The 21,871-nt window shown below is 47.3% G+C and overlaps 1 protein-coding gene across 17 annotated transcripts in view; it reads right to left on the reverse strand.

Annotated features, from left to right (window-relative positions):
• Positions 1 to 2,185: 2,185 nt before the first annotated feature.
• The window catches only part of Mical3 (microtubule associated monooxygenase, calponin and LIM domain containing 3), a 202,530-nt gene continuing 182,844 nt past the window's right edge, over positions 2,186 to 21,871 (reverse strand). For 12 of the 17 annotated variants that reach the window (XM_074076458.1, XM_074076457.1, XM_074076455.1 and 9 more), the window contains 4 exons: positions 8,792 to 8,857; positions 5,724 to 5,823; positions 5,507 to 5,580; positions 2,186 to 5,423 (listed from right to left, as the gene is read on the reverse strand). In XM_074076458.1, the coding sequence (XP_073932559.1) occupies positions 5,239 to 5,423; positions 5,507 to 5,580; positions 5,724 to 5,823; positions 8,792 to 8,857 (425 nt within the window). In that variant the 3' untranslated portion in view covers positions 2,186 to 5,238. The other 5 variants (XM_074076459.1, XM_074076450.1, XM_074076447.1 and 2 more) reach the window with 3 other exon arrangements.

A 21,871-nucleotide genomic window follows, 5' to 3' on the forward strand; every position in this document is an offset into this window, starting at 1 on the left:
AACAAATCACTACTGGGAAAGATCTACGCATCCTATAGACTGGTGACAGCCCCACCATGGACAGGAAAAGTGAGGCACTGACCAGTTAATTAAGTGAGGCTGGCGTTGGGGAAGAGGGTCAGACTCTGCCACCCCACTCATACCTTGCACCCACTCATACCCCTCCCACTCTCCCCTTGGGTACAGCCATCAACCTCTCATTTCACACAGCTTCAGAGGGCAGCTCCACAATACTGAGCAGTTACAAAGGGCCTTTCCCTGGGTCTGGAGGTTGCCATAGCTACCTACTTTGGAGACCATTCAATGCAATATGCAGTCTTGCTAGGGTTCAGGCTTGCTAGGGTTCAACTTGGATCCTGTCTAGTCCTGGGACCCTGCCACCTCCACAGCTGACCCACAGGCTGCAATCCATACGTTAGTCAACTCAGATCAGAAAGACCATGGGGGGCATGAGAAGGAGGAACAGTATGTAGGGATAATATTTGCCCCGCACTGTTCGCTAATAGTAGCATCTCAGGTGGAGGAAGAGGCAAACTCAGTTGACCACAGAAACTGGCACTCCAACTTCCTGTTTGTTTAAGTCCCAGCTACCAAAAAACCCCAGGGCAGGGCACATAAGTAGTAGAGCTGCCAAAAATGTTACTGGTAAACTGAGGACCAAGTTGGCTGGGAGTATTACCCTGGAGTCTGGCCTCACCCGCTCAGTATGCTTTGGCGACACCCTGAGCTGGGCTGGCCTTCAGGCAGGTCATAGTCCACCTGCCCTTATCTCTGCGGGAGGACCACCTGAGCAGGTGACACAAAAGAGGGTCTTGTGAAGTGGACCAGTCTGGACACTAATGAACTGAAATAAGATGAAATATTCTTGCTCTCCAGTTTTTAATCTGACTCCTAAAAAGGGACTGAGAGAATTCAGGGTCCAGGAGGGATTTTGTAGACATCAGCTGTGGTGGTTTCTCTGAGGTAAAAGGGGGCTCCTGAGGCAGCTCCACACTATTCTTTTCTGGCTCCCTGGCTAAAACCATCACCATCATTTCCTGCCACCTTGGGTTGCTTGAACTGCAGCCACATCTTGCCTGATGTGAGCTCTGATCAAACAACCCCCTGTGGAAAGAGAAGGTAGCTGGGCGATGTGCCTGCCAAGCTCTACTCTCTTTTTCAGTGGACAGGGACATGAGCCATCTTTCCTTTCAGGAGTCTAAGGCTGCAGTGTTCCCTCTTGAGCTGGTTGTATGATGTCCTCATCTTTCCCACCTAACATCTCACACTGGTCCTAGTCATGTCTGCATTCTTTCTGGTAACACAGAAGGTCTTGCTATAGCTTCCTCCGCAAGTGACTCCAGGTCACAACGCTCAGCTCCTGGCTGCTGCTTCTTCAACACTTTTCAGAGAGAGGCAGGGACAGAAGTCCAGGATAATGGATCAGTTCCCCATGGGATGGGGAAGGAGTGCTGGAAGGTGCCTTGAAGTGTCTTGGAGTAGCTCTTCTTCTGTTCTCTACAGGGATGACTACAGGCTAAAGCAGTGTGACATTAGCACCCTCCAGAACCCTATGCACTGAATGAACTTGGGGTCATTGATAGACCTGACCAGTTTGGGCCTGGAGGCTGCAGACCCCAAGGCACTGAGTATCCTGGCCAAGCTGGAAGGAGGTTGTCAGGAGCCAGGATTGCTCCAACTTGGAGAATGTTTCAAGAAACATGTTTTTTTTTTTTTTTTTGTGGTGCTGGGGTTTGAACTTGGGGCCTACACCTTGAGCCACTCCCCCAGCCCTATTTGTTTGTGATGTCTTTTTCGAGATAGAGTCTCACAAACTATTTCCCTGGGCTGGCTTCGAACTGTGATCGTTCTGATCTCTGCCTCCTGGATAGCTAGGAGTACAGGTGTGAGCCAACAGTGCCCAGCAAAACACGCTTCTTTGTAAGAGGCTAGAGGGGCTCAGTTCCAAAGGTCAGTTTCTTACCAAAAGAGGTTGCTTTATATAGTTTCTCAAGTGCCAGCTATTGATGGCTGAGTCAGGATATGAGGGGATTCAAAAAATATCATAAACTAAAAAGATTCCATTTTTTAAACAACTCTGTACACACCTACATACACTAGACTCTGATTTGCATGGACACCACCTACTTGGAAAGGTGTCCTGGCTCACTGCCAATTATAGTGAAATGACTTAAAAAATACACTATTTCTTTTAAAAACTTTTATTGCGCATAAAACAGACCATTCCCCTTTGTGGGTCTGATATTACCAGCTTTTAATTTTTTTTGTGTGTATGGTGCTAGGGATTGAACCTAGAGCTTCATGCATGCTAAGCATACACTCTTACCACTGAGCTAGGATCCTTAGCCCCTAATTTTTTTTCCTAATTCATTTTTCTTCCTGCCCCACTGAAAAATGTCTTCTCTTGTGAAAGGGTTAAGAAATGATCTACCTCTGCTGGTCAAAATCAGCTTGAGGATGGCTGCTGAGGCAAAAGCCCAAAGACATCAACTGAGCAGGATTAAAATCCCACACAGAGCTGCCAGTTAGCCTCAAACTCAGGAGTAGGGGCTGCCTTCTCCTGCCCCCTTTGATATGCAGAGTATGGGTCTCCACTGCATTTGAATTCGCTTGAATGAACTCTGCATCTTACCTGTGTGTATGTGTACACATACCCTGCTTCCCTGCCTTCAAGGGAAGACTTCTCGGAAAGAACATCTGCCTGGAGCTGCATGCATTTCCAGAGGTGGAAAACAAGTCTCCAGACTACTAAAATGTATTGCAAACAAGTGGTTACAAACTGGGAGCTTTAAAAAAGTGCTCTAGGAGAACTGAAGTCCTAGCACTGTCAGGGTGGAGCTGGGGCACGTTTCGCAGGCTGGTGGACTTCTGGGGTCTCTCTGCAGTCTTCAGTCCCCTTCTGAGTGACTCCAGGCAGCAGTGTGTGCTTTGGAGGACACAGCGATGTCATGGCCGACCAGGACTGGGCAGCGGCAAGAGGCGAAGAGAACAACTGGTGTTTCCGCTACACAAGGCCACTTGAAGCACAGCACTACTTCCCCATCCCTTACCAGTAACTTTGGAAATGGCTTCCTTGTTCTGGGTTAGCAGGAGTGACAGGAACGCAGGCAATGCTACGGGTTTGCAGATGGCATCTGAGAGGACAGGGTTAGGGAAAAGGCCACACAGGCAGTGAAGGTCCTGTCCAAAGTCCAGTTTGATTGGCAGATTGGGGTTGAAGATGGAATCCAGAACACCCTCTTCTCTTCCTTTTGGAGAGAACAGAAATGGAGACACTGTTTTGTTAGAAAAGAAGTAAAGATGCTGGAGCTGTGATGGTTGCTAGCAGCACATCTGGATTTCCACAGGAGAGATGGCAGTTCTTAGAGAAAGCGAAGAAGACAGGTTCTTTGCTCCTTTGTGGTTAGAATGAATGTTCAAGTTGAGGCACAATGTGGTTCCTGTGGGAAGGTCCAAGGTCAGCCTGGGCCATTGGCCTGCTCTGCCTTGGGATGCTTTGAAGAGCTGCCACAGAAGGCCTATTCTCTACACTGGCCCTTCCCCACGGGGAGTGGCTGAAGTGCCCCTTCTGATTGGTCTGGTACTGATGGACTCATCCCTGTACTGACCATACACTGATTCTTCTCATAGACAAGCACCTAGGCCTCCAAATTCATCAGTCAGTGGCTCGATGAGCTACAAACAGAAATGAATATTTTGGCTCATGGATCTGGTTACATCATGCTTATTTAGCCCTTGCCAAGCCAAGAAGGTCCTAGTATAGGGCAGGGAACAGAGTCTGGAGTCAGAGTCTGTCTGTCTGAGATACCAGCCTAAATCCCAGGACCTGTGGTAGGTGGCACAAACATTCCTGTGTGGCTCAAGCAAGGGCATCCTCATCAGCCAGACTAATGACAAGGTCCAGCCACACACGATTTCAGACAGCCATCAGATGGCTTATCCTCAAACATTTTTCATCATATGTGTGCAGGGAAGTAAAATCCTGGCACCAAAACAGGGGAAAAAAACGGGTTCTACAGAGCCAAGAACCGAACAGGCAGAGACCAGAGTGGCACCTTTGCCTGGTCTCCCATGGTGCTGAAATACATCCTGGGCAAGTGAGTGTTCTAATACAGAAGTCCAGTGCCACAGAAGAGCAGAGTGCAGGGTGAAGGAAGGGGCCAGACAGCAACAGGAGGGGCCAGACAAGCTGTGCGCAAGGACCCGGAGGTTCCTGAGCTGCTTCCTGATGTCAACCAGGTCATGAAGAAGGCTAATAAATAGAGGTGTGTAACAAGTGTTCAGTTTGGGATCAGACTGCATGGGATGTAGCAGAGACTTCTCTGTCACTCCTATATGCAGGTGCCAGGTGATCAGTGTCTCTAGTATAGATATAAAAAATGAAGTTGCTTCAAGTATTAAAAAATAAGTTAACTGACAAAAAGGTCCGAAGTGGCTGAGTGTCTAGCAGGGTCATCAGCTTTGTTTCAATGTGCAAACACAGGAAAATGTCTAGAAAGGTCTTCTGCCCAACGTGGGTACTGACAGGGACAATGCCTGTCTGTCAACGGGGCACTTGACATGTGGGGCCTCCCTGGCTCCCCAAAGTCAGTACTTTCCAGTGTCAAAATGGTTGTGAACTAAAGCAAAATGCAGCAATCCATGGGCCTCAGGTCACAGCTAGTGAGAGGCCTGGGGCATTTGGCCACTGGGGGTGGAGTATGTGGTGTAGGGCTGGGGACAGATCCCCTACTGCACCCTAACTTGCATAATGATTCAGAGGGGCATTGCCCCTCCCTAGTTTCCATCCACATCTTGCTTTCGCGGAGTGTCTTTTTCTTTGGTGGTGCTTTAAGGAACATGAAGACGGCTGCCCTGCTCCGTGGGTGCTCTTTGTGGTGGTGGTGGCTTTGAAGAGAGGGAGCTGTCTCCTTCTCTTACCAAATGTGCCAGCGGAAAGAAGAGGCACCAGGCAGTGCATCATCAGGGACCATTTGGAGTTCTCTCTGCAGCATACATCAAATGCACCTTGCTCCTCCCTCCAGAGCAGGAAGTTCAAGTGGCCTCCTCCCAGGAGGTGGCGTCACCTCAGATAATCATCATCACCTGGGAGGGTCTTCCCATAGCACACCAGCACGTGTGTGTCTGAGTGCAAACTCCCAGGGAATGCCAGGCTCCTGCATCTTGATCCACGTAGTTTGGGAGAATGCAGCCAGGTTAGCTGGATGCCAATCCACCAAGGGCAAGGACAGGCCAGGCTCAGGACCAGTCCAGGCTGAAGCCCTTGCACAGCATGGCGGCCTCCAGATCCTTGTCCTCCTCTCTCTCCCGGAGCCGCTGTTCCTCCAGAAGGGCCACTAGGGAGTCTCTCTGCTCCACCACCTCTAGCATCTCATTCAGGATCTTCTTTTCCTCCAATAGCTCCTCCTCAGTCTTCAGGTGATCTGGGGAGTGGCCAAAGATATTGGATATGCAGCCTGTGGGCACAGTCACCCACACCACCTCCCCAAGCCCACTGGCTGCTCACCTTCCACAGCCATGCGCTCCCGTAGCTCCTGCTGCAGACGGCTTTGCCGGTCTTCCAGTTCTAGCTCTCGGGCACTGGGGTGAAGAGGGAGACAGGGTCAGTGACTTGGGAACCAGCCCTCTAACCCCACCAAGCTAGGATGGGTGTGTGTGCCTGCTGTGACATGTCAGGCACTGATATCCCCTGTAGTTGGGTTCCCAAACCTCAGGCTACTCACAAGATCATCAGTTCTGATTCATAGCGCACCATGGCATTTTTTTCCTGTACCAGTTTGAACCACTCCTGCATCAGCTTGGGGTCATCCTTCTTGCCCATGCCTGCGAGAGAGAGTGAGTATCAGGCCACAGAGGTGGTTTCTGTTTGCCCGGCCGGAGGGATCATCACACTGGGGCAAATGTGCAAAGAGAGCTAAGTAAGATGCTGCCGGAACACTCCCAAGCCACGTCCAAAGTTTGCCTACAGCTTTGGGTGGGGGGCAGAAAACAACAGGCCCCTGCATCATGCCTACCCCAGGATCTGACAGAGCCTATACTTTATATTTGTTCTACTAGGCTCTTCCCTCACCTCTACCAGTAACCCTGGCCAGTGGTGACTGTTCTCTCCTTATAGACTCAGTAGCTTTGTTTTGGTTTGTCTTAAATTGCTTTGCCCTTCCCTTTTAATGCTGACATTCTTCTAATGTCTACTTCTAATGTCTACTTGTTACTTGCTGGGTCTCCTTAGAGGAAACTTATAATCTATGTGCAGTCAGTCTCATTTAACCCAGATCTTTTTTGGGCTGTTGCCTCTTAGTAACACTGACGCTTCATTCCTGTTTTGTATTCTGACTAGGAAGACAGCACTTCTTTTTTTTTTGGTCGGGGCGGGGTGTTACAGGAGTTTAAACTCAGGGCTTTGAGCTTATGAGGCAGGCACTGTACTGCTTGAGCCATGCCTCCAGTCCTTTTTGCTCTGGTTATTTTATAGATAGGGTCTTTTTGCCCAGGCCAGACTGGACAAGATCTTACTATATTAAGCTTTCTGCTGTCACTGGGATGACAGGCGTGTGCCACCATGCCCAATTTTTTTCTGTTGAGATGAGATCTTGCAAACTTTTTTTACCCGGGCTGGCCTAGATCCATAATCTTCCTGATCTGAGCCTCTCTCATAGCTTGGGATGGCAGGTGCATGCTGTTGCACCCAGCTATTAACCAATAGCTGAGAAATTGGGATCTCCCAAGCACCCTGCCCAGGTGATCCTCCAGATCTCAGCCTCCCAAGTGGCTAGGATTACAGATGTGAGCCACCAACTACTTAGTGTGCAGCTTGCTAAGCTTCCAACAAACATTCCAGTGACCCTGTGTAGCAGGGATGGCACTGCAGTGGCTATTAGCTTTCTCACCAGCAGACCCTGGAGACTGAGGAAGGTGGCCTCTTCCTTCTCTAATCCAATCCCAGCAGCAGTTTTTGGGAATGGTGGCACCTGTTGACTTGGGCTACCATGAGACAACACACAACTGGCGCCTAAGCCTCCATTAGAGCAGCTGGACCCTCTGGGCTTAACTGTAGTAGAAGGATGGAGGAAGAACTTTCCAAGGAAGGAACAAATTCCTCTTCCTTGGAACACAAAACTGCTCATGGCAAGTGTGGACTTGCCTCAGAGATTGTCAGAGACTCCTTAATATTTTTGGATTACAAACTGTTTTTTTTGGACTGGGATTTGAACTCAGGGCTTCATGCTTGCCAGGCAAGGCATTCTACCACTTGAGCCACCCTCCAGCCCCCCACAAACTGCTTTGAGAATCTCATGAAAGCTAAGGACTCTTCCTAGAAAACTGCTTACATACACACATATATATATAAATATATAAATTTTTTTAATAGCACTGGGGATGGAACCCAGGAACTCACACTTGTTAGGCAGGCACTTTCACACTGAGCAACTGAATACAGAACTTCAGGGTGTTCACAGGTTTCCTGAAGTCCATCCACAGGCCTCAAATTAAGAGGTGTTGGACAGGGAAATCTCTTAAAGTCCTCTCCACTTTGTGAGTCACCTGGTTGGATGGTCCAGCCCAGTGAAGTGTCCTAGCACAGGAAAATGGAGCACATCCTATGGTGGGCACCTCTCTCACTCTTGCCTGCATTCTGACCTTGACTTTCTCACACACCAGTCAAAGGCAAAGCTCTGCAGTGTTTACTAGATGCACATCAGGCCTAAGTCAGGTGTCTTTAGCCAACAACCACACTCAGGAGGCAGAAGTGACTTGCATTCAAACAAGCAAAGGTTAGTGTTTGCTCTGTGCCCAGTGCACATGCAGCCCTGCTCCTGAGCTGGTATTCTGCCCCTGAGCCCTACTCTAAAGACAAAAGCCCCCCTGGCCTGTTGAGGGGCCCATGCTCTCCTCACCCAATCCAATAGACTTGGGTCTTTGGCTTTGAAGCAGCCTACAGCCCAGTTCCATGCATTCCTTCCGGAGCGTCTCTGCACAGTGTGCCCTCGTGGCCATGGATATGGAGCCCTGAGGCATGCAAGCTGCCCAGTTGGCAAGCCATGAGTGCACCGCCAAGACTCCCCCGCATGTAAGGACAAAAAAAATTTCACTGGGGGACATCTGAACACTGCTCATGAGCCATGGTGGAGCTCAATCACAGCCGATGAGCAAGGGGATGTGGTGGGGTGGGTGAAGGTCACATGTGAGAGCCATGGAGAGCAGGTAAGAGGTTAGCAGGGATTAGTCATGGCCACACTCCCCTTCCCTTGCCCACATGCCTTCTCAATGACAATCTTATCACCACAACAGACTTCAAATCAGACAAACTTAAAAAACAAAACAAGACACACTCAGCAAGACACAAGGTAGAGAAGTTTGCTTTTAGTGGTTGCTTTGGAAAAGAACTCGGGAGCATCTGTGTAAACCAGTCTTTGTAAGGACAGTATTCCTTGACTCCACCAACACAAATGGCTGCCACAGTGGGCAGCAACTCCCCCATGATCCAGGTTCCCCTGGGGGTTGGGGTGTGTGTGCTGGCCCCACGCGCTGATGTGGGCAGGCAAGAGTACTGCAGCCTCCAGATGCCGGGCCTGGAGGCTCTCTGGCTTCCCTCTGTACCCGGTCCTCCCTTAGACAGTCAAAGGGATACTGTGCCTTGTAAGAAACTGCCACATATTTATGACATTCTCAGTTAAGGCGGTCAAGTATCAGAGGAGGAAAGAGCAATTGTTGGGCTTTTGCTCCCTGTTGGACTACTATGGCTACGACCCCCTCTGAGGCAGTGGGGATGAGGTGAGCGAGGTTACGTTACCTTCCTGGACACAGCAAGGGCAGAAGGAGAGAGGTCTACGCCGTGGAGTCCCGCCACTGGGCTCAACTTCAAAAAGGACCAAACAAAGAAGAGAAGGAGGAGGAAACAGAGAAAGACAAAAAAGGAAGAGAAAAAGAGGAGGAGGAATTTGGAAGTGGAGAGGGACAGGGAGAAGGTGAAATAAAAAACAAGCAAAGGACAAAAAGCATAAAAAGTGAGAAAGGAACAACAGGAGGAAAAGAAAAAAATACAAGAAATGGAGAAGCAGAAACAGGGGAAACAAAGTCTACAAATGAATCAAGTCCTTTTTTCAGCACAGAAACTGACAAGAGCAGGCCCAGGCACCAGGCAATGGGGCTGACGTGGGCACGCGGCTTAATGAAGGAGAATTTCCTTAGAGGTGTACATATGCTCTTCACGGCTGGGCGGATTGTCCCTTCCTCCTCTATTCCTTGCTGGGAGGACACTGGGGTATTATCACACAAAGTGGCCTTTGGGTCTTGGCTGTTGGGGCTCCTTCCTCAAAATATGCCCAAAGTTCCTGGATAGGTCCGCCCGTCTCTGAGGAAAAGCCTGTACTAAGTATGTGGCCAGTGTATGCAAGTGGCAACCTGAGGTTACCAACCAAACCTAAGTGAAGTAGTCTAAGACGCTGCCATAGATACATGGGCTTGAGATTAAGCTAACCTTACCTAAGTCTAAGGAGTAAGGAGGATCTGCTAACTTCAGCCACTATGTCCACAGAAAGGTCCCCTGGGTTGAAACAGGCAGCTCCTAATCTTGTGATGGGGGCAGGGCTCTGACATCTGCAATTCTTTGCATTCTGAGCCTGGACAACTTGAGGGAAAAGTGTACACACAGAGGTGATTTCACCAGTCTGTATCACTCTCCTCCTGTGTGTCATGGAGAGTCAACCACTCCCTGCTGTCCCATCTCTTGGAGGAATCCAATACCACAGCTGGGAGGAAGCTGTCACACTATAGACTGCAAGACCAAAAGGGGATGAGCTGAGCTGAGCTGACAGGACACGCCAACAACTCACAGTAACAATGCTGGCCAGAGTGGTAATGGGCAACTAAGAGGAGACAGCGTGCAGAGAGACATCTCTAGACCTTGGGGAGACCTGATGGTCACTGGAAGAGGGAGAGGAGCTAAGCAAGGGACCATCACAGAACCACAGGAGCACACACAGGGAATAGTGAAACCCAGGGAAGGACAGGTCTCAGGGACCACAGCGGAAAGGCTGAGGTGGTGGCGTATGATAAGAATAGGGCTTAAGTCAACAGGAGGGCCAAGCACACAAACCACTGTTGGAAAGGTCTCTCTACATTTGCAATGTAGGGTCCACATTTTCTCTCTCCTTAAAGCCTTTCACTGCTGTCCACAACACTTTATGCACAGTGAAACTCATATTAGGTACAACTCAAAATTAAAGCCAGACATAGTGTGTGTGAGAACTGATTATTTCAAGTGTTCTTAACAGAAATGACCATGACCAGCTGATGTCTGAGGACAGCGGAGAAAGACTTCTTTCCTAAAAAACTTGTTCTTCCTCACAGCTGATATATTCAGCCCTCTTGGTTCCAAAGTATAGAGTGTGTGTTGAGGTTCAGATTCCTGGATAAATTCCTCAAGTACAGTGTTAATAGTCTCTGCAGCTTCCTGGCTTGCCATTACATATGAGTAGGCAGGAGTGTGGATAGAACAGCATCCATAATTGTTACCACAGCACACAATTATACAACCAATATACATTCAAAATCAAGTAGGTGCCTGTAAACATACACATATATTTAAAATGTGTCTCTACTTTCTGGATACTACAAAATATAGCTTCAGTTCTTTTTAGGCTGGTTGCATTCCTTGTACACCCTTTCTGATACAGAGCACAATTTAAGATAAAAGAATATCAAGAACAAAAGTTAGGAAATGAAATATTAAGTTTGAAAAAAAAGGAGAGGGAGGAAAAGACATTGGCCTAACAACAGGAAACGGAAGACTGTAAATGGCCAGTGGTCAGTCCCTGAGAGGTGGTGGGCAGCTGAAACCATGACCAAGACTTCCATAATGACTGCTCATTGCTCTTGTAATCATAAAAACACCCCAATAAATACCATTTTAAGAAGAAATGGAAGGGAAAAACCAATTGAATTGGGGGAGTTCCACGTTAGACTAGAACCTGAAACGAACATGTAAGCAAGGCCCAGGGGCATTGACCTTGATTGCAACTTCTTTTGCCTTTTATGGAGATGTGAGAAAAAGATGGTCTGGCTCACTGGATCTTTTCTTTTTGTGGTGCTGGGGATGAACCCAGAGCCTCATGTATCCTAGGCAAGTGCCCTACCATTGATAAAAACAAACTCTCAAGACACTGAGCTTGGGTGCTCATCTGAAACTTAAAACACACATCAGTCTTTAATTTTCAAAATCCCCAGGGCCCTAACCCAGAGGCTGAGAGGCAGACAAGGGTTTAGTGTCTTCCTTATAAGAAGTGAGGATTTGAAAATGAAATGTGCAGGGGCTAAGACCAAGGCCTAGCTCTACTTACAGCCCAGAGATCCCCAGGGACAACATATGCTGTGATGGGGGTCTGGTTTGAGGCTCTGCATTTCCAACTTAGTAACTCAATTCTGCCTGACTACTACATTGGTGCCAATATCAGAAACAATTAGAAATACCTTATAGGGATCATGGATTTATTCTAAGGGCAAGAAAGACTAATAATTTATGTAAGAAATGTTTACCAAGTACCTCCGACATATCAGGCACTGTTCTGGTCACCCTCCCAAGTGCTAAGATTACAGGAATGCAATACCACACCTGGCACTCCAGCCCTGTTTTTTCTGAGTCAAAGCAGGAAAGAAAAGTTTTTTTTTGTGGTACTGGGGTTTGAATTCAGGGCGTCACACTTCCTAGGCAGGTGCTCTACTGATGGACACACTTCCAGCCCAGGAAAGAATTTCTGACTAGAAGCAAAAGATGAGGGCAGACACCACAGGAAAGTAAGTTGGTGGGCCATACTCAGAGATTCCTGGACAAAAAGGAAGAGGACACCACAAAGCTGGTCCAGAGCTGAGCAGGAACTGGGGTCTGCCTCATCTCAGTATCCATCTCTGCCACCTTCTTGGCTCTCATTCCTCATTCAGTGGCAAAAGGCTCTCTACAGCCAGTGCCTGACACACTATGAGGAGGGCCTGTGAGGGAGGTATCTAGACCCCAGAAATGTCAGTCTAGAATGCTGTATTTCCTCACAATACACCAGCTGGGTCCTGGAGTGTCACTGGCTTGGTACTATCCAGAGAGACTTTATGAAGAAAATAGGCTTCTCATAAGCTGAGCTACTGTTAATAACTGCAGTTCCATGTGGGAATACAAAATTTAAAATACCAACTTTCAAGTACTATAAACATCACCATTTTATTAGCTACGAATTGGCTCTACACATCTCCCCTTGATATGCTGCCGCTAGTTCCACATGCAAGTCTTTGAAGTCCCAGGGTTAGATTATTCCCTTTTCAGTCATACTTCTAGAAAATCCTTCATTTACCTAGAGACACTTTGGGGTTTTGACTTTCTTTCAGCCTTTGAACAACACCTTCCAAGGTATCAGGGAAAGGAAGGAGACACACTTATTTCTCAGTTGCATTTCAAAGTTCCACTTTCCTGACACATGGTCCCCAGCCAGCCCTCACCTGCCCTTGGGGTGGGCTGTCACTTCTCAATTGATTTGTAGCAATGCACTATATTACTGCTAAGTGACCAAGCCAATGCAATGCCTTTTTATGCAATTCCTGTTACAGATACCATAGAGTTTTTGCTCACCATTGCCAGTTATCAATCACTATGCTCAGTTTATCAGATCAAACTCATAGACAGCAACATGCGAAATGTGCAGGGTTAGAAGAATTTTTCTCTCTCTCTCTTCCCCCCTTCCTTTTATTGTGGAGCTGGGGACAGAACCCAGGGCCTCATATATGCTAGTGCTCTACCACTGAGCCACACCTCGCAGTCCAGGAGAATTTCTTGGTAGTTTGGGAATGGGGTTTCATTCATTTTTAATTCTGTCTTATTTAGGTTACACAATCTGACACAAAAGAAAATGAGTAAAATCTTTGTTGTCAACTATTCTCACTCTCCAGCCTAAGAAGCCAATTTGGGCAGTACCAATGTTCTGTTCCTGGCATGGGGGAGCCGTTGTGTCCCAAGGCTGAGGTCCAGTTCAAAACTCAAGGCAATGACAGTGAAGAATCCAGATGGCTGGTTTGTGATGCTGCAGTGGGTGGGCAGCATGGCAATAGGGTGAAGTTGCTGGGCTCAGCAGGCCCAGTCTGTACACATGTGACAGGGTGGAAGATGCTTTGTGCTATAAAAGCTCATTGCAGAAGGATTCTCTACATTGTGGGGGAGATGAAGGCTCCCCCCCCCCACCAAATGCATGTAAGAGTTGAGATACAATGCACGTACAATGTGTGTGCCATGCACTACCCCCAGAGATGTGCTAGGAAATGTCAAGTGTCTCAAAGTTTTAAGCAAAAATAGAGCCAGAGGCTGCGGGCATGGTTCAAATGGTAGAGTGAGTTCAAACACAAATAAATAAAATAAAACTGAACCAGGCTAATGTTCAGCCTGAGCAGACAAGCAAAAATCTACCAACATCAAACTAAGGGAAGTAAATGGCACAGGAAGAGCCACTCAGAAGATGGAAAGGGGCAGGCCTGGCTGGGGTAGGCCTCCTTGTGCCTCCCACCCCAAATCAATGGCAAGGAGAGACCAGTTCCTAGTCTTGTATGTTACATTTCTAAACCTTTCATTTCCCTTTGAGATACACAAATCAAGAGGTGAGAACCCATGAAATTAGAAATTAGATGGGTATATTCTTAATCTAAGTTTTTCAGAAGAGATGTGTTTTTTCTCCACAGATTTCTAGTCATCTGTCTCCCCTACTGCAATAAAATACGGTGTTCAGCATCCAGGGGAAGAGAAGGAAGAACAGTGGCCACCTGGGAACCTTTGTCTCATGTCCAAGTGTCACTGTATGTTCTTTTAATGGCTTCTTTTAAATCACAAGGTCTAGCTACTTGAGGAAGTGAAATTTTAATTTGCTATACTTTATGGCTTTGCACAGACCCTTTCTTTTCTTTTTTTTTTCTTCTTCTTTTTGCTGTACTGGCGTTGAATCATGCCCCCAGTCTAAGACAATTTCTTTTCTTTTTTTTTTTGGGGTGTTGGGCTTCGTGCATGCTCAATACACATTCTACGACTGAGCTATACAGGCCAAAAGAGGGGTTTTAAACACAGGTTTGGAGCCTTTAAATAGCTGAAAGTCACTGAAAGACCTCACTGAGGCACTTTAGTGGACAGGCAGAGCACTGGGTAGGGATCAGCATCTGGACTCCTCTGGGTGGGACATGTAATTACTAACACTCTGAGTGCTGTCTGGCGATGTCATCAGCATGAGAAACAAGATCCGTGCTGTGGCTCAGAAATGGGGTTTCTGTGTGGCCTTCTGAGGAGGCAGGAGTATGGAAGCAAGCAGGTTCCACTTTTTGGGCTCCAGATTACAAAAATGTTAATTTCCCCCTTAAATAATGAATATTATTACCTACCCCAGAAAGAAGCATCAGCAGACTATGAACAGGGATTTAATTGTGGCACCCATGTCTTACTCCTGGGGCTTGGTGAACCTCCCTCTTTGCCTGGAGTGCAAAAGTGATTCCCTTCAGAAGGAACACTTCCTCCATGCTTCATTAGTGGGGCAGCAGCTGCTGCCTCCATGGTGAGCAGAACCCACAAGGAGAGCCTGAACATGTTCAACAAATCAGAGTGGGCTGAGAAAGGGGAAGTGAGGCAGTGATGTGCACCAAGTAGCTGTGGTTACAACGGTATCTGATGGGGTATTTTACAAGTCAGAAGAAACACAGCTTTTTTCTTCTGTTTATTCCCCCCACCCCTGGGAATCTTATGGCATTCTAAATCCAAAAGACTACAATCTGGAGTTCAGGGCTACAGAAGCAAGAATAGTCTACTACACATTTTCTCATCTGAGCAGTGAGGTAAAGAAAATAGACAACGTGTACAAGAGCCAGTCCGTACAGCAAAAGCCAGCTCCTTGAGCTGAGAGGTAGGCTTTGACAGCTCCTTCCCTGAGGCTGTGACTGTAAAAATATTTTCTTACACACTGAGATGAATGAACTAACACAAACATTGCCTAGGCAGTGTTGGGAGGTGGGAAGGAGAGTCAGGGTATTAGGAAGGATGGGGTCTGTTAACTGGATGCAAGCATCAGCCCTTTTTCAGCATCAGTGGCCACAAGTGGGGGGCCTCAGCACTCCTGAAGCTTGGGACACAGCAGGAACTATAGATAGGTGGGATCCCTGGGAGCATGGGATTGGGAATGCCAGAGACCCCATCAGCTCTAACTACCCAACAAGCCAAGGGCTCCAACCTGCTGATGGGGGGTATCTAAGGATACAGCACTCTCCTAGTAGGAGTCAGAATTAGGCGTTTTGTTTTGTTTTGTAGGGATGTAACCCAAGTCCTTACACATGCTTGTCAAGTGCTCTACCACTGAGTTATACTCCAGACCTGGCTTTGGTTTTTAAATGAATGAGCTAAGAAGTGACTCTCTCAAAATGATGGGGCTGGGGAAAAAATGAGAGCATTATCTTTACCAGCTCTTCTGTTTTCAGGAGACACATGGCCCTGAAGGGGACATGAAGAGGTCAGAATGCCTCTGTCACTTAGCAGGCACCAGCCAGAGCCTCCGCTTACCCTGAGGAGTGCTGGGTACTCCTGTTGCCATGTTGCATGGCAAACTGCCCCAAAACTGCCCAAAGTCTAGGAAGGAGACTCATGGACTGGCCATTTCTCTAAGCTAATACTAGTGGTGAGCATTGTAAAGCAAGACAATAAACACACTGAATTCCTTTCAGTTAGGGTTCTCCTGCTTAGAAGGCATCAGAATCAGCTGGAAGGTCTATTAAAGCACTGATGCCCAGGCCTCACCTAGGGAGTTTGATTCAGAAGGTCTGGGATGGGCCTGAGAATCTGCATGTCTTACAAGTTCCAAGTGAAGGTGGTGGTGGGGTTGCTGATCCAGGACCACACTTTGAGGACCACTGCCTTAAGCTTTTCCTGCCTTTGTTGAGAGCTGAAAACTGAGTCCCAGGACATGGCTAGGAGGGCGAGATATTATTATGGGCACTCTCCAACTTAGCCTTATGTCTGGTGAATCTGGGCAGAAATCATAACATTAGGATTTTTTGGGGGAAATGTGAGCACACCCTAATGAAAATGGCTGAAGCCAACTCCTTCATGTTTGCTTCTCTTCCTTTTTTTTTTTTTTTTTTGGTGGTGCTTGGATGGAACCAGGGCCTTGTGCATGTTAAATAAGTGCTCTACCTGTGAGCTACACCTCCAGCCCCATGTTTGCTCCTGAAGTGTGGCTGGCAGTGAACTTCCTAGTGGATGTAATATGTACAAGTTGTGAGGGATGAGATGAGATTCAGGACAAAAGTCATACTGGAGTTAAGTTTGTATGTACTGCTGCCGAACGACATTAAAGAGATCAGGATTCAGAGGCAACATTGATGGGCTGGGGTAAAGTTTTACTAGGAAAAATGAGAAAAACTCTGAGCAGCAAAAGCTATCTTAAATCTCCCTCTGGCAGTGCAGAGCATCTGATATACTGCTTCATTTTTAATTTTTCTTTTTGGGATGCTAGGGGTTGAACTCAGAGCCTTGTGCACGCTAGGCAAGTGCTCTCTCTACCACTGAGCCTGGAAAAGGGTTTGTGCTTTTGCCATTTGGTTATCAGGTTGGTTTCTCTTTGCTGTTTGTGAGCAGGGATTGGGAGTGGGGAGGGAGGGGAAGTGTTGCAGGGTTAGTGCCAGCAATGGATGCTGCTATACATACCACCCAGGTGCAAGTCGATGAGGTCACTGTAATAAGACTCTCCCCAATAGTCTACAACAAGGAATTGGTGAAGACAGAGTTATTCGATCAGATGACCCTGCTGTCCCCCCAGTGCCCAAGGCCATCAATGACGTGAAGCACAAGAAACACGCAGAGATACAGCAAAAGGGCAGAGGGACAGCTGGAAAGCATGCATGTCTGTAAGTGCATCACATGCACACACACAGGCCATCTCTGCACCTCATGGTGTGAGAGGGGTTAACCAAACACCACTGGGGACAGAGTCAACAGCCATTATCAGTTGGATTACCTGTTCATACCTCAGCTCAGGGAGGGAGTGGGGGGCTTTGGCTTTGTTGGGAACTCCAACCCTGCTGGGACTCAGACTCAATACTAGAAACCCCGGTCTAAGACCTAAGATTAGGTTTAAATGTAGTCAGACAGCTCCCAAGAATTCATATGTGTGACCCCACTGGTGACTACTGCACACTCCTTCCAGAAGCCACTTTACTGGATGGGCTTAAGATGGAGGTCCTATACTTCTTGAAGTTCAGGTTCCGACCTTCAGCCAGCCTTCTCCTTAAAACCAGGAAAATGAGCTAGGACTTCTGCAGAGTTCTTACCTGGAACTATTTGCCCTGAGACTCCTTTAGGTCTGCTGGTCACAGGCATGCCTAACGTTTTAGTTCCTATGGCTGTTCAGCAAAGGGTGTACTGTCCATCACATGCCTGAGATGCAACTAGACCTGGCTGAGGGCTGGGCTTGATTGGGTGGTCCTTATCTCCCAAGGTCATAAAGGGGACACAGAGCACACCAAAACTCAGCTGGTTCTGTCACTTTTTCCAAATCTCACAATCTGGATGCAGCTATGAAGACATCCCCTACACGAATGGACACATCAGAAAGTGGAATGCAATCCTTCAGTGGCTTCCAGCTCATGCTTGGGGCCTGTCCAGAAATTCTAAGTTTGAATTAGGGTCCCAGAAAAAAAACAAAAGAAGCTCTTAGGTGTCCCAGGACCAGAAATTTGGAAGTCTTGGTCTCACCCTCGGCTTAAAGGCTCTAAAGGTCATGCGTGTGCTGGACACACAGAAGCCTTTAACAAAGAGATTAACCAGCGGCAGGTCCTATCAGGTTACGTCTCTGGAAGGGCAACTTGGCCAATCATCTGACTCACAGACCCCAATGGAAGCTTGACACCATCAAGTGAGATTGGAAGCAGGTTCTGGCTGGCTTGAGAGCCTCAGAGAGGAGCTAAGTAGTGTTGTGGAAGACATCATGATGGTCCATGCTCAGTTGAAACTACTTTCCTCAGGGCTGAGCCAGGTGCTCAGACTACAAGAGGAAAGGAATGGAATGCAGAAGCAGCCGAGAAAGGAGTGGCCAATGACTGAGTCTCAAACATGGTATCTGCCAGGCAGGAACAAAGCCACTGGGAACTGACATCAGATTAGCCTTAAAATGGTGTATTAAAGCAGGAAAAGGAAAATAATGTATTTGGAAATAAGTCCTTGTAGTAGGAAGCAGTATATACGAAGAATTTCCCAAAGGCACCACAGGAAAATATCCCAGCAGGGTTCCTGAAGTGTGCCTCTAGAAACAGAACGGACTTGCCTCTGGGTGGAGGTGTGAAGCCTTGCCGATAGGCAGGAAATGGACTAGAACAGTGGTTTTCAAACTTCTATGGACTCTAGAATTCTTTTTTGAAAGGGTACTGGAAGGTTGAACTCAGGGCCTTGTGCTTGCTAGGCAGATGCTCTACCACTTGAGCCTATACCTGTCCCCCTTTTTGGTGTCTTGGTTATTTTTGAGATAGGGTTTTGCTTTATGCCTGAGCCAGTCTAGACCACGATCCACCTATTTATGTTTCCCCACATAGCTGGGATGACAGGCATGTACCACCTTGCCCAGCCACTGGTTGAAATGGGGTCTCTCAAACTTTTTGCTTAGACTGCCTCCCAAATAGCTAGTATCACAGTTTTGAGCTACTGTACCCAGTCCCTAGAGTTCTTTAAAAGGCATTTCAGGGGCCTCCCACGTACCTAATTTACAAACACTTTAAATTAAAAACTTAAATAAGACACCCATGCGCAAGTGCCTGATATGTCAACTTTTAACCCACTGAAGACCATCACGCATGAATTTGGGGACCCTCAGGACCAAGTTTCTTCTGTTCTCTGTGTGCAAGTATCTGAGCTCCCTGTCAATGTGCTTCTTCGTCATAAGAGGAAAGTAAGTAATTATGTGCAGGCTGTGCACATAGATCATGGAGGAGTGTGCCTCAGGGAGATACCAGCCTCAGAGCATCTGTCAGTATGGTCCTTCAGGTGAAACAGCACAGATGTCATCACATAATTGATTGTTTTTTTATTTACTCTTTGTGTTTAGGAGCTTCTTGTCTGAGATTGACTCTTTTTAAGGAATATGAACTGCTGTTAGATTTGTTAGTGACTATGGAAAAAATGCTACTGTTCTATGTTTAAGCTTCCAACCTCTCTATACCATTTAAATTGCAGATACCCTGAGATTTGTAGGTGAACTGCTGAAGACAACTCTTACCACTTATAGCAGCTACCTACATGTATCAGGATGTCCTCACCATTGTGCCCCAAGAGTGAAATGGATGATGAGGCTTACGACCACCTGCAGCTCTCCACTGTAACCAATAATTTCAAGTGTCCCTTTTTTTTTTTAAGCCAAAAATCAAACAATAAAACATCTTAGAGCCAGACACCAGTGGGTCACACTTGTAATCCTAGCTACTCAGGAGCCAGAGATCAGAAGGATACTGGTTCAAAGCCAGCTGGAGCAAATAGTTTGCAAGACCTTATCTCAAAAATATTGAAGTAGCTCAAGGTGCAGGCCCTGAGTTAAAGCCCTGGTACTGCAAAAACAAAAAACAACAACAAAATATTTTAGAATAATTCTTTTGGATTTTAAACTTGAACTTATAATCTTGTACAAAGGCTCCGCTACTAAAAGTGTTTGAAAACCACTGACCTAGATGAAATTTTTGCTTGTACATGTTCATGAATATGTAATTATGTTAAAGTTTTTTCCTTTGGCAGTGCTTGGATTTGAACTCAAGACCTCACACTTGCTAGGCAAGCACTCTTATAATTCACTTGAACCTCACTCCCAACCCTTTTTTTCCTTTAGTTATTTTTCAAGTAGGGTATCACACTTTTGCCAGGGGCTGGTCTCAGATCACAATCCAACTACTCACAGTTTCTTGAATAGCTGGGATCACTGGCAAGAACTGCCATGTCTCGTTTACTGACTAAGATTGGGGAGGGAGGGGAGGTCTCACTCACTTTTTATCCAGGCTGGTCTTGAACCTTGATCTTCCCTTCACAATGTGCATGGCCTAACCTTTTAAAAATTTATTTATTTATTTTTTTGAGGTGCTGGGGATGGTATCCAGGGCTTCATCCATGCCCTCCTCTGCTAATCTTTTTTTTTTTTTTCCAACTCAAGACTGGAGTTGAACCCAGGGTCTTGTGCATGCTAGGCAAGTGCTCTACTCCAGCCTCTCTTCTTCCAATCTTTAATGGTGTTATTTTCTGGCCCATTGACAGCAGCTAGAGTAAGATGCCTATTAGAGAAATGCCACAGTATAGCATAGACTCCAGCTGCATGGCAGCTGATGGGTGCTTGATTGCTTTCCAGAAAGCATCAAACCAAACAGTAATCCTGAGTCCCAGAACCTTGAGTGAGAGGGGCAGAGCCCTCCTCCTTCCCTAGGACTCCATGAATGTGGATGCATACACCTGCGGAGCAAGTAATACTGCCTACTGTTGTGAGATCTACACATCACTTTCTGTCTTTGTGGAAGTAACTGGAGCAGGGTAAGAAGCAATGAGGGTGGGTCCAGGGTCCTTCCTGGTATCTTTTGCAAGAAAAGAAAAGCAAGGAGGGCAGAATCCTATGGGTGTGCTGCAGTTGGGCACTGTGCATCTTTGGAGGGCTCACCCCCTCTGGGGCTCAGGCTGAACTGAAGAGGCCAGTAAGAGCATGTGAGCCAGGGAAAAGAGGCCTGTAGGTTGGTGGGGGGCCCTTCTAGGTGGACCCGATCTCCACAGCTGGGTATGGAAGCCAGTGCTTGCTTCGCAATAACATTTCCCAGTCTTCTTAGCTTGCTGGATACTAAGTGATTTACATTTTTGCATTTCCTTTGGTGGCTCAGGCTTCAAGTGTTAAATCCAGCATCAGGTGAGGCACAAAACCAAGAAACATCCACATGTTTGTCTTCCTCCTCCTCCTTCTTGCCTCCAGCCTATCTCTTCACCTGAAGGTTATCTCTGAGCTGACTGATAACCTGTGACTTTTGGACATTAAAAGGCCTAGAAAAGAGACCTAGTTCTATGCCTGACCCCCACTCCCACATGAGATCCATCTTGATGCCAGGCCCACACCATGAGGCTAACCCAATCAATTGGTCCGTGTTCTAGCAAGACCACCCGGCAGTGTTTGGATCTACCCTGGTTGTGTCTTACCGGTTCTTCTTCATTTCTGTACACAGCCTGCCTAATAGGAAGTGTACCACTCGGCTCCCCTCTGCCACACGAGGAGGAAGTGGTGAGAGGTCACTGCCTTCCTTCACCCCAGCTTCACAATTGGAATGCTAAGCCTTGTGATCTGTAAAGAGATGGGAGTTTCCCATCCAGAGACCTGATGAACTCTGGATGCTTGAGAAAGCAGAGACCAGTCACTCCATCCCTGGGGCTGGACTGGCCCAGCGGATGAAGGTCCTGAATCAGCAGGTCTCCTTGGGACTTGAACCCTTTCTTTCTCTGAACTCATCTGTGTTGAGCCCAGTAGCTGCCAACCACATGGTCCTCACAGCTGCTTTCCGGTGTCTACCCCACACTGGCTCATCATAATCTCTCCAACCAGCCTTTCCAACCCTGCCCTGTGATAAAAGTTTAGTGGATACAAAGCCTTGGCTCACCCAGGGAAATCTGCAAGCACTGAAGTAGGCATAGCCCTGTCTGAAGGAGATGGTGTGGGCTCTGTGGGTGTGCAGCTTGGGCAGGAGGGGTCCCAGGGACTAAGGACAGGAGAAACACATGGGGAGAGCAGGCTGAGGGGCCTGTTCAGTGCAGTTCTGTGATGGTTCCTTGTGGTACAATCTCCCTCGTTCCCAGGTATTTTCTCCTAGAGAA

The sequence above is a fragment of the Castor canadensis genome, chromosome 6, assembly GCF_047511655.1.
Source record: "Castor canadensis chromosome 6, mCasCan1.hap1v2, whole genome shotgun sequence".
Lineage (NCBI taxonomy): Eukaryota > Metazoa > Chordata > Mammalia > Rodentia > Castoridae > Castor > Castor canadensis.